The 17597-nt window shown below is 38.9% G+C and overlaps 1 protein-coding gene across 11 annotated transcripts in view; it reads left to right on the plus strand.

Moving 5' to 3' along the window:
* The window catches only part of LOC310724820 (CUB and sushi domain-containing protein 1), a 368464-nt gene that overhangs the window by 255352 nt on the left and 95515 nt on the right, over window positions 1-17597 (plus strand). For all 11 annotated transcript variants that reach the window (XM_083539181.1, XM_083539178.1, XM_083539179.1 and 8 more), the window contains 8 exons: window positions 1223-1326; window positions 1484-1596; window positions 6684-6866; window positions 8091-8417; window positions 10272-10466; window positions 10560-10698; window positions 11261-11448; window positions 14364-14552. In XM_083539181.1, coding sequence (XP_083395307.1) covers window positions 1223-1326; window positions 1484-1596; window positions 6684-6866; window positions 8091-8417; window positions 10272-10466; window positions 10560-10698; window positions 11261-11448; window positions 14364-14552 — 1438 coding nt within the window. The remainder of the gene's footprint in view (window positions 1-1222; window positions 1327-1483; window positions 1597-6683; window positions 6867-8090; window positions 8418-10271; window positions 10467-10559; window positions 10699-11260; window positions 11449-14363; window positions 14553-17597) is intronic.

Raw genomic sequence — 17597 nt, forward strand, 5'->3', positions numbered from 1 at the left:
TCGCGTCAGTAGCTGCTTCATGTGTATCGTTATTAGATTTTAATCACAGCGGCCTCAGTTATGGAGATGCACATTCGATGTAGTCTTATGACTGTCTGTTCAGTTACAAATAAATTGATCAGCAAGACACCTTCCTGTATCACTGAGAATAAAAACGCAATTAAAAAAATGTAACTTCTCATTTTGTTTTTGCTTTAAAAATCACTACAAAACAAAATAAGTGCCATACAACTTTCTCTCAAATGACATTATAAGAACTGGTAATCTGTAAAGTGGGAGTCTGATGATAGTTTCAGTACTACTTATTTTTGTCTTCTTTCAAGAACATTGCTCCACCTACTAAGGTTATGGCTCCACAAGAGGCATTCAAATGAAAAAAAAAGTAATAATAATAATAATAATAAAAGATGAAGGAATAGGAACGAGAGCAATATCTCTTTAATGGCCCAATTGAGAGTATGTGAGGATGCTGATAATGGGCCTGTCCTAATTAAGCTTTTTTTTTTCTTTTTTTCTTTTTTTTTCGTGTGTTGTGTTGTTCCTCCTTGAAGCGATCTTTCCGAAAATGCAATTTTCTTTTTAATTCGCACATCAAATGCTCACGTAGCCCGTCTTTCTCCAGGCTTTGTTCTTTTTTTTTCCCATGCAACGAACACGGTAGAACTTCTCTGGCTTGTTTTTTTGATTTGAACAAAAATTATTAATGTCCTATTTTATCCATTTGTTTGTAAAAAAAAAATGTTTAAAAAAAAATCAATTATTTTATGAATATGCACTTTACAGTCACTTTAATCCTGTTTATTTGTTCTCCAATCAGGTGGTGACAACACAATGTATTAAAATCATGCGTAAAGAGTGGTTATTTGTATTAAAGTAGACTTTCTGTCAACTTGAACCTGTCTGGCTCTTCTCCTCTGACCAGTGGATCCTTTTTTTTGCTCTTGTCATTTTTACCCTTTTATTTAAACCTTTGTGGATGCCGTGTGTGAAAACCAAAGGAGAAAAACAACCTCTGAAACAGCCATAACATCCAATCTGGCAACCAACAACCACTTTCCCTGAAATCATATTCTAACTGAAACACCATCATGATTATATGCTTTGCCACGTGACTGGATGTTTGAATATTCCTATTACAATAGTGTACAGATGTTCCTATTAAACTGACTGGTCAGTGTAACAAGTAATATATCTTTTGCCACTTTTTTTGGATCTTTTGCAGGTCATTAAATTGGCCTTCGAGGAGTTTGACCTTGAAAGAGCCTACGACACGTTAACAGTGGGAGATGGAGGAAAGATTGGCGATGCCAGAAGAGTGCTTTATGTGTGCGTATTCGATCCCATCTTTACATCAAGTCCACAAAATACACACCAAGCTTTTGGATCTTTTCATATTTACAGCAGTTGATGTTAAAAAGACTAAATCCTGAATACAATTGCCACAAGAAACCAAAAATGATTTGCGTTTATGTCTTTATTGCAGTCTGACAGGCTCCAGCGTGCCTGATTTGATTGTGAGCTTGAGCAACCAGATGTGGCTGCATCTCCAGTCTGACGACACCATCGGCTCACAGGGCTTCAAGGCTATTTATGAAGGTTAGTCAAAGCTATGATCTTGGAATCTTGTTTTTTGAAAAAATGGGTTTTTGGTCTGCAGTGGTCAGTATCTATCATTATCTATCAAAATTGCTCCAAAGAAGGAACAGTGATGAACCCGCGACAGGGTCGTGATGCAGGTGGAGAGCGAAGGTTGGCCCGTGTGGTCCGATCCAACAGACGAACTCCTGTAGCTCAAATTGCTGGAGAAGTTCAGGCTGTTAATGCTCAACGGGTCACGACTGTTTTGGCAGCAAAATAGGACTAACACAATATTATTCTTGGATTTAGTGGGCGTGGCCTAAACCAGAAGGGTTTTTTTTCTTTCATTCTGTTTGAATCGGAATCTGTGTTTGAAACACTGCATGGACAAAGAAATTGGAACACCAGACTTTGGCAGCCATGTGTGGTTCTTTCCCAAACTGTTTCCAGAAAGTTAAAGGCACACCATTATCTAGGATGCTTTTAGATGCTGTAGCATGAAATGTTCCCTTCACTTGAACTAGGAGACCCAAACCTGTTCTAGCATGACAATACCCATGTGCACAAAGCCAGCTCAATTAAGATATACTTTACATTGGTTGGAGTGGAAGATCTCCCGCTATAGTGCTGAACCCCATTGAACAATTTTGGGATGAATGTTAGCACAGACTGCACCCCAGGCCTCCTCACCTCCTCACCTACATCAGTAACTGAATTTACTAACACCCTTGTGGCTGAGTGAGCGCAAAATCTCCACAAGCACACTTCAAAACACTTCAGAACATCTTCCCAGAAGAGTGGAGGGACAGCAAATGGGAACTAATGTGAGATGATATGTTCAAAAAGCACATATGAATCTTACAATCAAGTGTCCACTAGTTTCTACGGCAGCTAGCGAACTAAACATAAATTCCAGATTAGTAGTAATTGGTCAATGCACCACACATATTCCGTGAAGACCGAAAGACCTCATGGAGAACACTGTTATTTATGAACCATCCTATGTTACGTGTATGGTTCTTTTGCACCTGCATTTGAATTCTACAGCTTTTTCATCCCCTCACAAAACGGCTTGGTCGACAACGCAGTTGAATCACGCCAGCTTCGCCAGAAGCGTGCAAATTCAAAACAAATGGAGCAGCATATGTGTGGTGCAGACATGCTTGAAATGCTCGAATGAAATGCACTACCTGGCCTTCGGTGTATACAAAAATAGCGTTAACGGAAGCCTGCTATTACAGTAAAGCATCTGTTTTTATAAACGTTTGCCAGGTTACCAATCTGGCATGTTCTCGCAGAGCTTCAGATGGTCAAACTTAGTCAGTGTTTTATGAAAGTGTTAGAATGAGTGGCTGCAACTTCGAAAAAGTATTTATAAGATGCATCCTACACTGTAGAATAAGACAAGAGTACAGTATTAGAGTATTAAAAATAGCAAAATGTGATCCTATCATTTTGTTCTCCCTTCCATTCCAATTCCCCAGTTACTTCTTTGCTCTTCACCCAAAACAGTAACCTCGCAACCGAGCAATTCTCACTGTCTGGATAAGTCACAGCACAATGACACAAACCCAATTAACTTTGTGTAAACCCAATTTCACACTTGTGCTCCTAGTCACGTTGCCATATTTGACAACAGTCTCGCCAGGGAGGATCAGCTGGACATTTTTGCTTCAAGACTCTCAAGCTCTTATGCTCAAATACATACTGTATCAAGTTATTTTAATTCTTGGCTGTCGATATTTTTAACTTCCCGTGTCAGCCAAGAGCTGAAGTAATGAGGAGGAGTGAAGTTCAAAAGGCATTCAATTTTAGAGGCCAATCAATTCATCATTATCTGTTCACAAATATGGCGGTCCTGTGTAAGGAACCGGATGGAGACGTCGGGATTATTGGCGTCTGATAGAGTGTAAAACGCAAAGAGATGAGCTAGAACTAAACAATTAACACCAGGGCACACATAAAACTGAAACAGTGAATTGAGTAAAAGATGGAGCAGTCTCACATACACACACACACACACACACACACACACTGGGCCCAGCTTCACAGATGTTCAAACCATCTGGTCATTTCCATATTCCCTCAGATTTTTGTAAAGTCGGGATGATTGGCTGCTGTCCTTTGCCTTTTCTGAAATGATGCATCTAATCCTAGAATTCATATGCAGTAATATGTGCATGAATATGTGCATTTCATGTCATTATAATAGATTGGGCTGCTACTCTTTCAGAAAATTCAGTTATAATGTATATTTTTTCTTTGGCAGTCATATCACATCAGATAATTATGACCATTTTGAAAATATAATCAACAACTCAGAGCAGAGCTTCATCAAAAAGCATCATTATTGCCCCCAATAGCATCATAATGTTTATGCCACAGCGCTTTGCAGTCCTTCTATCTGGAGGTACAGTATGATTTCTATATCAACAGCTTATTCATACGGGTTTATAAAGCAGGATGTTTGCATGATCGAAAACCCATATGTTTAAATTAGAGATCAAAATATCATTGATATTGCGATGCTTTCATTTAGGTGGGCTTTGTGCTAAACATTTAAAGTTTCCATTATATATTTGTGACAGTCAATAAGTTCTGCAATGGCAAAGTGTTTAGGACAGAAAGGGCTTTTCAGGATCTCAGCAACATGACAGGCTGGGATTTTTTCTGTTTTGGTTTGTTTCTTTCTTGTCAACTTCAAGACCCTTCATGAAAGTTATAAAAAGCTTCAGTGTTCTGGGAAAGATTTCCACTCGAATTCAGACCGTGACCGCGGGGGATTTGTGATCATTCAGCCGCAGATCTGTGAGCAGTGGGCATTTCAGTGTTCATTGGGGTTGTGGTCAGGGTGTTGTACTCGGACCAATCGAGTTCTTCTACTCAACCCTTGTTTTAATACAGCTTGGTTTGTACATTCTTATGATGGAACATGTTTGAGACGCCGAGTTCCAATAGTACTGTATCACTACGTTATATATAGGCATTCTGTAGATTTAGTTTAGGTGAATAGGTTTAGATTTTAGAAGGTAAAAACGTCTTATACTGTGTTTTTGCTTTACAGGTAGATTCGACTTACGATTTTTGGATCTAACGATGATGCAACAAAATAGTACAAATATTTCGCAGGCAAACTTAGTAGCGCATGCTCTATTATTAAACCAGCATTCCCTGCCACATACATATATACTGTATAGTTTATACAGTATGATACTGTAAATTGCTTTGTAATAATAAACATATTAATTATTATTATTATTATTATTATTGGTCAATTGAATTAGCAATCGTTATGCTGAAAGTATGCATTTATTGCTCCCTGTTTTTTGGTCAGATAAAAAACATTTCCAACCTGGCAAACATTTAGGCTAATTTGCGCACTTAGCCAATGGCTTCTCAATCATAAGATCAGCATGGGTTTAATTTGAAGCTGATAGACCCGGTGCCTTTGTAAATCTGACCGCTAATTGCCCCTGGCGGCTTCAAAGCTATTTTAATTGTGCTTAACACCTTGTGGAGAAAGACTTTCTAGATTACAGGCTAGCTGTGTCAGTGAAGTGTTTAAAACTCAAACAAAACACTACACAACATTATTTATTTATGCACCAAATCAATTAATGAATCTAAGAAGTAATAAAAAAAAGAATACAAAAAAGCATCCACACCAGCGTATGGAAATGAAAGATGGTGTGTGAAAGCAGGGCAATTTTTCACTTTCACATTCTGTCTCACTGTCTCTGTGCGCTGTCCACATCTTTGCTGAAGGCCATTATTTACCCAGTTCGCAAAGTATTTTTCCGATGAGGAAAGATCTGTAATCGTCAGAAATGCAGCATGTTGTGTAATATACTCAACCACTTAATTCATAATGTTTAAATGGTCCTGTTTAACCAGGATCTGTTTATATTTGAATTTCAGGTAAAGAGTTACTACCGTATTTTCCGGACTATAAGCCGCTACTTTTTTCCCACGTTTTGAACCCCGCGGCTTAAACAACGAAGCTGCTTATTTATGGATTTTTCCTGGGTTTTTCCCGGTTTCACAAACTTCAAGCCAAAAAACTAAGTGACATGACATTAGACCAATGAAATTTCCGAACGGAAACGAAAAAATACACTTCACCTGTGTTCTGAGCTGCACGGCATCGGGAGAATGCCAAAAGATAAACTCCCGAGAGAAATTGTTACGAAAGGAAGGAGGAAGACAGTGAACAATGACTTTCTTGGTGGGCTGCTGTTTAGATACAAGCCGTTGTAGCGCGTTGAGTCTGGGTGAAGGGAGAGCTCACTAACTCCAGTTACAACAGAAATCATATAAGCACAGACAGGTTTCCAAAACTCGTGTTTTTTTATTTTTCTTGGCAACAGCGTTACAGGTTAGTCAAAGAAACTTAGAAATGAGCATCAGAAAATAATAGGGACATATTCCTCGGTCTTGCACACATGCAGTAATACCGGAAAATGCGGCGGAAGGCTATTCCCAAAATACTGCTCTGCTTTTAAAGGAGCCACAACATATTTCACCCGTTACACCGTTTAATAGACACTGTCTTTTATTAAAGCCTGTGTAAAGTTCATTAGTTTAAATGTAGACACCTGCGGCTTATAGACAGGTGCGGCTTATTTATGCTTAAAATAAAAATCTAATTCAGTGGGTGCGGCTTATATATGGGTGCGTTTAATAGTCCGGAAATTACGGTACTTTTTTCTTGTACATGCACTATAAGGGGTAAAGAGAATTCCTGTCTAGCAAGGTGTGTTTGTCTAGTGTCTAGAAGACAAACACTCATCCATAAAGACCATTTCAATTTACTTTAAATCGTTAGGTTTACGCATGTGGTTTCCTGTCTTTAGTTCAGAACATTATTTTCATGATTTTGGTCCAGCAAAGAATTTTGTCCTGACTTTAAAGTTTATTCTTCTCTACAGGTTGATCTTCTGGTAGATGCTGTTTTTGGGGGCTTGAATATTTTGGTGCAGACACCATTGCAATTCTGTATTATTTGTATTTATTTTCTGATTCATTACCTGAATTATGTAGGTCATAATGTCAAGTGCGTCTCGAGTGCTTGTAATTCGGAAATTCTTCTTCCTCTTTCCTTATAGAGATTGACAAAGGAAGTTGTGGAGACCCGGGAGTCCCAGCCTACGGCAAACGCAAGGGAGAGAGTTTTTTGCATGGCGACGTGCTGACCTTTGAGTGTCAGGCTGCCTTCGAGCTGGTCGGAGAGAGGGCTATATCATGCCAACAAAACAACCAGTGGTCTGGAAACAAACCCAGCTGCGTCTGTAAGTCATCTTCCAAAATGTGCAGCTATAATTAACACTCTGCCTTTCAGAATGATGAACGCACTGCACAGGAGAGACGTCAATCCGGACAGCAGCGCATTTGGCTGCCGTTTCCGAGCAGACACTTTCCGTGATCTATTATAACCTCATTTGTTTTGCCATGCCATGTTTTTTACAGGAAGAAAGCCGCCAGCTCATAGTTATGTTGACGACGTGTTTATTGTAGGATTATTTCCCCCCTTCCCCCTCATGTCGGAAGCGCTTTGTAGTTTGGGCAGGCACCTTGTGAATTAATCATTTTGTTATTGTCTGTTGCCTTTTGGGCCCCAGCCAAAGCTTAGACCACTTGAGTCATTTTGTGTCAAATCCTGCTCTAGGTGCAAGTCAAAAGTCCACCCAGGGTCACATTTTAATATGTTTAAATTGACATATTTGTGGTTTTAGTCATTAATTAGTTATTTGTGTAGTTTCATTATTCCTGAGGGGGTTAGCGGTTATGTGGTGCACTGATTTTTACACTGGAACATTGCAAATGCAGTTGCCCTGGTGTTTATCTCAGAAAAACATCTCAAGTATTTGGAGTAATGAATAAAACCATTTCAAAAGCGCAAGAGTTTATCCACTTGCTTTAATTGACATAAGCAAGAAACACATGCGCGAGCACAGGAAATATTGGACTCAAGTTCGCAGCAAAATAATGAAATGGAGTTGCAGCAGAACCTCGAGTCGGCTAGTTAGCGAGGTGCAATGCGACAAAATCGACGGCGGTATTTGCATGAAAGTTGCGATGTCTGAGCAGAGCGTACAGACGAGAGGGCTAGACAGACTAAAGGACGAAAGTGCTGCTGCATCGTGTTCATTAGGTGGCGATCAATCGGGTCGTCAAATAGGATCGTAGGTAAATTAAATTAACGAAATTTACGCAACTTTGTTGCTCCGGTAAAAGGAATGTGATCTAAAACAAATTTCACTTAAAAAATTTATTTTGAGCTTCATTGAAGATCACGTTAATATTAAAGCAAAAAAAAACAAAACAATAAACGTTCCAGGTGGACTAAAAGGTCTTTGGTGTTATACAATTTTTTGGGGTGGAATGCAAAAAAAAAAGCTTCCAAATAAATTCCTTATCAATGCTTCAGGAATAAAAATAGACATTTCACGGTACGAGTGGAATAATGGAACGGAATGGCTGGTTATTCCTATTTCTTTCCTTCCCCTCTGCAGTCTCCTGCTTCTTCAATTTCACTGCGCCGTCGGGCATCATCCTCTCCCCCAACTACCCCGAAGAGTACGGCAACAACATGAACTGCGTGTGGCTCATCATAGCCGAGACGGGCAGTCGGATCCATCTCATTTTCAGCGACTTTGACGTCGAACCTCAGTTTGACTATCTCATTGTAAAGGATGACGGGATGCCCGAGCCCACCACTTTCGGCACGTTCTCTGGGAAGGACGTGCCCTCGCAGATCGCCAGTAATGGCAACATCATGCGCCTCGAGTTTCAGTCGGATCACTCCAACACCGGAAAGGGCTTCAACATCACCTACACAAGTAAACACTTCATTTTATTACCAACTTTGTCTATTAAGAATGACATTTTTTCTTAGTAAATCACAGGGAGATGGCAGTAATGTCTAATTCCCCTTAGGTGGTAATTATTTCATATTGTTTGGTGGAAGAAACTCTTTTCTGAAGTGTCCTTGTTTTGTCTTTATTTTTGAAAAAATATTAACATGCAAAATACATAGAAAACGTTCAATTATTCTGCTTAAAATAGTAACATACGTACGATAATTGAGCTTTGACTATGCATTTCCAATTTCTTTTTGTCATTTACTGTGCAAAAGGTTTTGTTTTTTTTAATTAGCGCTTCAGTGTGCGGTGTGTAATTAACCTTTTATTAACACTTAGCCCGTTATTTTTGACAAACCGTAAAATCTTTGGCAAGGTCCCTTTTGAAATATTTCACGTTTATATTTACAGTACCATAAATGATGCTTACCTAAAAAAATGACTGCCTAACACTTGCATAATCCAGACCCAGGAAGATGCAGCTCTGCCTCTGCCATGTTAATCTGCATTCTATGTGAATTTCAGGAAGCGTCTCTTTTAAGTAGTGTTTTAATACGTCATCTTTACGTAGCAGCAGCGGTGCTGAGAGAGCGCGCAGGAGAAACAGTTTAGCGAGTAGAAATCAATCTACGTATAAAATATTGGTCACAAATTATTAGTTGCATTCTAAGTAATAAAAGTATAGCACATCCACTAATAGTTATATATAGATATATATTATTTTTACCAATTGCAAATATGTAAAAAAACGATGCATTCATGATACGAATGACGTGTCCGATGCACACTTTTTTAAATCGACGCGTCACGTTGTTAACTTTTATGCCGATGCACCGTAGTAAATATGTTTATATGTACACGTATTTTACCATCAATGAAATGACCAGTAAAAATAGTATATATTTCCCATCTGAATTGATGTGTTATATTTACTGTAGGAAAATCAATCAAAGAATCAAATGAGAAATGTCAGGATCAGGAGGAATTATTTTGTATTGATTTATTTGTGATTTTTTTCCTTCTATGGGGAGAAGTGAACTCAAAGCATACCCAAATGTTAATGGATTTTTTTACTCTGTGTGTGTGTGTGTGTGTGTGTGTGTGTGTGTGTGTGTGTGTGTGTGTGTGTGTGTGTGTGTGTGTGTGTGTGTGTGTGTGTGTGCGTGTGTGTGTGCATGTGTGTTTGTTCTCACAGACATCTCTGTTTGCACAGATGCAATAAGGTGCCTGATTGTGTGACTGTTGATTGTGAGATGTCAGTGTTGGAATTTCTGTGGTTTAATGTCTCGCCAGTGGAGCCTATTATGATGGAACCTGAAACATCTCAGGCAGGACGTGATGTCATATTGTGGAACAGTGAGGCTGCTGGGTTGTGAGCTTTGTTCCAAGGCCATTGGTTTCCATATTTTAGCTGTCTACCCATAACAAGGAAGATGTTCCTCTCTAACTAAGGGTTAGAAAAGAAATGGCTTAGAACAGAATCTATAGATTTCGCACATAGCAAATTATTGAAATATCTATAAACACCCTGTGATGCCCATGTGCTACTTAGAGCACCAGGCAACTTTGGCTTTTGGAGAAAATTGGAAACGCACTCTAACACAAAGTCAGGTCTTTTGTCCTCAGACCTGAGATTTTGGTTAAACAAAAACATATTTTGCAGATAAGGAAAGTAGGTCACTACAATCAGGAGTTCATGCATATGGAGCAGACGCTTCCTTTTTTCCCATCTACCGTTTCAACCAAAAGATCTGATGTGACCTGCATTGCGTAGTTTGAGATTCAGCTTTTATGACAAAGACATTGATTTTCACTTTTATCTTCCTACTCCAGCCTTTGGCCAGAATGAATGTCATGACCCAGGCATCCCCATTAATGGCCAGCGCTTCGGAGAGCACTTCTTACTGGGAAGCTCGGTCCTCTTCACCTGCGATGAAGGTTTCATCAAAACGCACGGCTCAGAATCCATCACTTGCATCATCCAGGATGGTAATGTGGTATGGAATGCTGCTGTTCCCCGGTGTGAAGGTAGGCCTTCTTCTCACCTGGGTGTAAAAGAGAATGAAATGTTCCAATGGCATGTCCAGTGAGCTAATTATTTTCTACTTCTATTTCTACAAGCTCCTTGTGGTGGACATTTAACTGCTCCAGCAGGAGTTTTGCTCTCCCCCGGCTGGCCTGGCTACTACAAAGACTCTATGAACTGTGAATGGGTGATCGAAGCTGGGAAGGATCATGCAATCAAGATTTCTTTTGACAGGTCTTGATTCCCTGCTACAGTAGTTTAATATCTTTTACATATGCGATCAGAAATATTGCTCCAGTATGGCTGTTAAAATCATCAGTGGTGGGCAGTAAAGAAGTAACAGTAATTCGTTACTGTACTTAAGTTGCGTTTTTCACATATCTCTACTTTACTGAAGTATTTCCAATTTGGGGTGACTTTGACTTCACAACATTTGAAAGTCAAATATTTGACTTTTTACTCAACTACATTTTGCGAAATCAGTGGATAAAAACGTAACTGTTGTTTCGATTGGCGCTTGATGGCGTCTACTTATCACCAACATACAGTTTAGCATCAGTTCAACAGCAAGCAGAACATTTTAATAAATGTGAATGTAAAAAATTATGTCATAGCAAAAACATATTATAAGTATTTTGGGATGTACCACCATCTGTGCAGTCATCCTGTATTCTACTGTTTCACACAGTCTTCATTCTCACACAATTTTGTCCATTATCTTTCACAGCTAATCTGTCTCATTAGTGTAATTCCTCTAACGATCAGGGCCGTAACCAGACAATCTTCTCGCGTTCAGGTTTCAGACAGAGGTTAATTACGATACACTGGAGGTTCGGGATGGTCCTTCCAATTCGTCCCCTCTGATTGGCGAGTACCATGGCACTCAGGCTCCCCACTTCCTCATCAGCACTGGAAGCTCTATGTACCTCCTGTTCACCACTGACAACAGTCGCTCCAGCGAGGGCTTCCAGATCCGCTATGAGAGTGAGTAAGCCAAAGATGCATTGCCTCAAGCCCACATGCAGCATACAAGATGGGTTATAAAAGCCGTTGGCTCACGTACAACACGCTAAGTGCACTTTTCAGCAGGTAAAGGAGCGGTTTCTTCTTTATGTCTTTTCCCGAAAGGTTTGCGCTTCTGCACTCGTGGTTCTTTTCTTACTTACAAAAGAGTTTTGGGCTTCATTCCAGTTATTTAAACCTTTCCAAGGACAAATGAGAAGTTTTCTCCTCACAGTAAAATCAGTATTGGTATAGCATGATAGCAATAATAATAGCAGGTGGCAGGAGATAACTGTGAGAGATCACTAACCTTACTGAATTATTAACTCTCCTGCAGAGTCGAATAGTCAAGAGGATGTTTAGAGGTTTACAGCATGATTAAATTTTAATAATCAGTTTCCATTCAAGTGAGCCATGTTATAAATCAAGCGCCAGGACATTATCTTCAAGTGATAATGCTCTGTTACTAATTACTAAATGACTAGAAACATTTCTGTAAAATTTGTGTAAGTGTGTATATATATATATATAAAACATTTTGCAAATCATTGTAAAGTCAAACTTAAAAACAAACCAACAAAAAAACAAAAACAAAGGAAGGTGATTTGGGTAAACCTTAAATTTTCGAATGTCACAATTATTTTATTCACTACACAAGGGTAGAGAGAGAACGACATAAAAGACCACGGTGGAAAGTGGAGACGGCTACAGTACGTGATGGCCAGATTCGCTTAAAAATAGATTCATAGCTCACAATGAACACTTTCTGACAGCATGCTTTATGTAACTGTGAATCTCCAAAGCGACATATTGGACCCGGTAGATTTTTATTCAGGCAACTGCTACTTATCAACCGCTACTGAAATCTGTTTAGAAGCTGTAAGAGGAGAAAATGCTGTTACGGTTATCTTCAAGGCATGAAGATGTACATTTTCTGAGGTAGCTTTAGCGAATACCGAGCGATATGATGAAAATATCATTTCTCAAAGATGTTCCTGCAATACATGATCGCGGTTTGTTAAGAAACAATGGCAACTAATCCATTGTTGCATTGTTTAATTTGAGAAACTAATTTTAAATGATCGTAATTAAGGGTCAATTCAACATCTAACACTGAACGTTTTTAAATATTAAGTAAAACATTTTAGCATAAAGCCAGTCTCTTAATTATTATAAAAATATTGAAACGTCTCAGAAATGAGTTTTGTAACATAATTATTCATATAACTATTAGATCATCTACTATACTTCAGTTTTCTAAGTCCGGTAAGTTGTAAGCCGAGGGCTCAATGGATCAGTCTCGCTTGTCCAGTATGTCTCTCAAATACAGCTTGAGATCTGGGGAAATTGGAGGCTGAGACAACACCCTAAACACTTTATCATGTTCCTCAAACCATTCCTGAACAATCCTGCTGAAAGCGGATGCTGCGTTTAGGGAATGCCATTGTAGTAGTTTAAGTAACATCCTCGTAAAAACCAAGAGCCACGTTTTTCCCAGCAGAACATCATCCAGAACATCCCACGAGACCTATTATTTTGGAGTCGCTCTGAGCCGGCGTCATTTTTCAGATCTGTATACTTTCTATTGTTACTGTTTCGTCAACACGTCAAGCTCCCCATATCTCTAAAAAAAAACTCGTATCAGACAGAACTTATTAATGTGCATGTGAGCTGGAACACTGTTTCAAATACACAGAGATTTACACTAGTTTTATCTGTCATATGTACAGATGTCATTGCAATGAAATTCTTAAGTAAGGCGACATGCACACTACAGCCAATCTACAGCAAATATTCAATATTAAACACTTAACTAATAATAACCAGTAAAGAGAAAAACAAGAGAAGAACATGGAAGACGAAGGTGTACAAGCAGGTCAATAGGCACAATGTTGGCTCCCTATGTACCGTATATTCCGGACTATAAGCCGCTACTTTTTTCCCACGCTTTCAACCCCGCGGCTTAAACAACGAAGCGGCTAATTTATGGATTTTTTCCTGTTTTTTTCCCGGGTCAAAAGCTTTAAGCCAAAAAAACTGAACCCCATAACATTAGACCAATGAAATTGCAGAACTGGTTCAGGTGAAATAATGAAACTCTTTATATTAAATCAGATGTGCTCCCACTGAATCGGGCCGCAACACATCATAAATATGGATGATGTTCCTCTGATGTTTGACCTGCCGCTCACTCGGACTGTCTACAGGAAATGCGAATCATTCGTCACGCTGAAAACAACCGGGCATGAAAACACACTTCACCTGTGTTCTGAGCTGCACGGCATCGGGAGAAAAGCTTCACCGATGGTGATTTTTAAACGCATGACGATGCCAAAAGAAAAACTACCGAGATAAATAGTTGTGAAAGGAAGGAGGAAGACAGTGAACAATGACTTTCTTGGTAGGCTACTGTTTAGATACAAGCCGTGTAACAGACACTGTCTTCCGTTAAAGCCTGTGTAAAGTTCATTAGATTCAGTGTAGACACCTGCAGCTTATAGACAGGTGCGGCTTATTTATGTTCAAAATAAAAATCTTTGGCAAATTCAGTGGGTGTGGCTTATATTTGGGTGCGCTTTATAGTCCGGAAATTAAAAGAAAATACGTGAAAAATGAATATAAGTGAAAAGAGCTGTTTTTATTCTATTACCTTTTAATCGGTTCTTCGCCTTTCAGTGTTTTTCATGTTGTATCAGGGTTTACTAAACACCAGGTGATCAAAAATAAAAGGCTACTAAATGTTTTAAACTGTAATGAGAGTAAGAAAGCAATACAGAGATCTTATGAGGAGCGAACCACAGAGGACTGATACAGTATGTATTGTTTCTGACACCTCTCTTCTGTTCAGCTTTGGGCGCCAGAGGTAGAATTTAATAGTTCTCAACTTTTTTTTGCAGGTATCATGATGGAAAGTGACTCATGCTTGGATCCTGGGATTCCTGTAAATGGCAAGAGGCACGGTGATAACTTCGCCATCGGCTCCCAGGTGACTTTCAGCTGTGATAAGGGCTACACTCTGAGCGATGATGAGCCCATTGTCTGTGAAAGGAACCATCAGTGGAACCATGCTCTGCCCAGCTGTGATGGTAACTCCACTCTCCGAGTATAACGTATAAAATATTTTTTAAAAAGCGGACAAAAAAAAAGCATGAAGATTCGGGGGGAACCAATTCGGAAATTAGGAAAGGGTGCAATGAAATAAAGCGTATTAAGAGTTACATCAGTATTTTTATGTGTGGAAATCAGCATGTATTTACCGTTCAGTCACAGAGATAAACTCGTTTTCTGGATGCAGCACTCAGATTGTGTATTTACCTGCCTGTAGATTGCTTTTCTTAACTTGTTTTTTTTTTCAACAGCATCTGCTTTAAAAAAACAAAAAACAAAACCAAAGAATACATTTGGGATAGAAAAACCGAAGAAGGGATTTTTTTTATCAAGCAAATAAAACAAATTATAATTGCTCAGTGATATATGATTAACAAAAATGCCAATCATTGACATAAGAATCTGCAAGGAGCCTAGCGTATTGCTGCTGCATCACTGTTTTTACAGTAATAGCTGCATTATTGCTTCCATCATGCTCATTACTCACGAGTTTAGAATAGCACTTGGTCCAGCACGTTATTTTTTTTTCCCTTTTTTAATCAGTTATCAGTGCACAAATTTAACAAAGCCACAAGATAATAAATCGGGGTTATGAAATTTGTACTGTGCCTGGCAGGATGTAGGCTGTTATCACATTTTTAATTTTTGTCCGCCGAACGATAAAATAGTGCCGATCTGTTTGTGTAGCTTCACGAAGCCCCTGCCAAGCGCTGATCTACCGCACCTGCAGCTCAATTTAAAGTTTACATGAGCAATCGTTCTGATTTAAGATTCCGTCTGCACCGATGTCCTCTGTGTGTATGTGTGTATGTGTGTGTGTGGGGGGGAGAAACCTTTTTGTTTCCTTTAAAGGGATGATAAATGCTGTGGTTACATCAAACTGTTGGTGCTGTGGCACTGGATTTAATGCTGCTTCTTGTGCAAGAAAAACAAGCAAGTTCAGATTCAGAACTGAGTTCAAACTCCACCCTATAGCTTCCGTATCTCTCATTAACGTCTTAATAAATCCGTGTGCAATTTGGATAATAATAATATTAACTACACGTATTGTAAACCCCAAGAATCTTAGAAAGAACACAGACACCGCTGATAAACAAGGCAGACTTGCTAACACAATTATTATTGCTTGTCGTAATGAGTTAAATGATGAGTAACAGGTAGTAAAACGACTACGGGGATGTTTCCTGAGTGAGATGGACGACTCTAATAAGATGACTCGTTGAAAAATCCTCTCTCATCCCGTCTTTATCTTCTGCCCCGTCACTATTTTGTGGCCCTTGTTTATCAGCACAAGGAGGCATTAAGCAGTCAAGTCAAACATTTTCTTTTTTTTTTTTTTATTAAAGTTCTACAGATAATATTATGGTAAGTAAAATTAAAAGGAGAAGCCGTCGGTTAAACAAAATGTTTTTCCAGTAAACCTAATCAAAGCACAGCTCGTTTCATTCACAATTTCCACGTGTCTCCTCTACCTGCGTCTTATCACCCCTGTGCCTTTCCCACCTAATGGAATGCGCTTTGGTCTGATGCACTTTCATCCGAGGCTGATGTTCATTATAGATTGGATAAACATGACGCTACATTCATACCTGTGCTGGGAAACAGAAATATATGTTTATACCACGTTCAGCTATTTATTGATGTTTTTATGTCAGGTCTTTTTTTGGTTTGTCATTCTTAAGATTTTGTGGTGAGGGGTATTTTATTTATTTTGGATTACTTCGTAAGATTGCGCTGTGCTGTTAGATAAGAAGCGCTTCACCCGCACCAGCAGTTTTATGGGTTTATGAAACAGTCCGCTTCGATTGAGAAAACATCAATTATTGTTACACAGAACTTGTAGAAACGTGAGAGCGAATACTGTTAAGATTGGCATTAGGAATGATTGTTACTGAAGTATAAATCCCTCACATCTATATTAATAAATACTGTAATATATAGCTCTATATATTTACAGACAGAAGCTGGAATCTTATGGACAGGACCATAAGATTCCAATGTACTTTTCGAACATCCCACATTTACTCCTCGTTTGGTCTTATAATCATCTCCACTCTTCTGGGAAGATGTTTCACTAGATTCTTCCACAAGGGTGATAGTAAGGTCAGGTACTGATGTGTGGGAGGTGAGGAGGCCTAGGGGTGCACTGGTTTTTAGCAGGGGATTTTCCACTCAAACTAGTGTAAATCATATTTTCATGGAGCTGGATTTGTGCACAAGGGCATTGTCATGCTGGAACAGGTTTGGTAATGCTAACACATTTAGAGAAACGTCCTACACAATTGTGTCTGCTTTGTGGAAACAGTTTGGGGAAGAACCACATATGGCTGGAAAAGTCAAGTTTTTTAGTTGACAACTTATTATTACTTATTAATTACTTTGGTTATTATTTATGTAAAATTTCCAGGACATTTTATTTTAATGATGCATGCTGAGAAGAATGTGCTTTTCCTAACAATGGAGAACAATCAAGAGTGATATGAAATATGGGCGAAGAAGTTAAGAAGATGATACAACAAATTAAATAAAAAATAACCTTCGTTTCGGATTTCATGGTCAATATATGTGGAGATGAGTGAACTTGTGGACTAGTTTCAAGTCTTATTATTCGTGTTTTTGAAATAAAGTTTGGATAAAAATGTTGCAGAAACCTGTTGCAAACCTGCCCGCAAGCTCTGCTTTCAACCGCCACATAAAAGTAAAGACCTTGTGTTCAAAATGGCTTTTTTTGGGGGGGTATGTTTTGTCCTGCGGGATCCAAGTCCCCAGATTCAAACTATTCATATCTCTATTTGTATTCCTTTTGCACACATTCTCTGTTCAATCTGGATAATGTATTTGGTTACATCCGTAATATAGATGTATTCGCGAAACAAAATAGATTTAATTTGATTGAAAACTCTTATTCAAACCCCTTAAAGCAAACTTTCGAGCATTTCGTCTCGAGCTAATATTACAGAAAGCTTTGTTTGACGCCGTGCTCCAAGCCTATGTACTGTAGACGAGCACTGTGCCATTACTTG

Source organism: Silurus aristotelis (assembly GCF_946808225.1).
Source record: "Silurus aristotelis genome assembly, chromosome: 4".
NCBI classification, from domain to species: Eukaryota; Metazoa; Chordata; class Actinopteri; order Siluriformes; family Siluridae; genus Silurus; species Silurus aristotelis.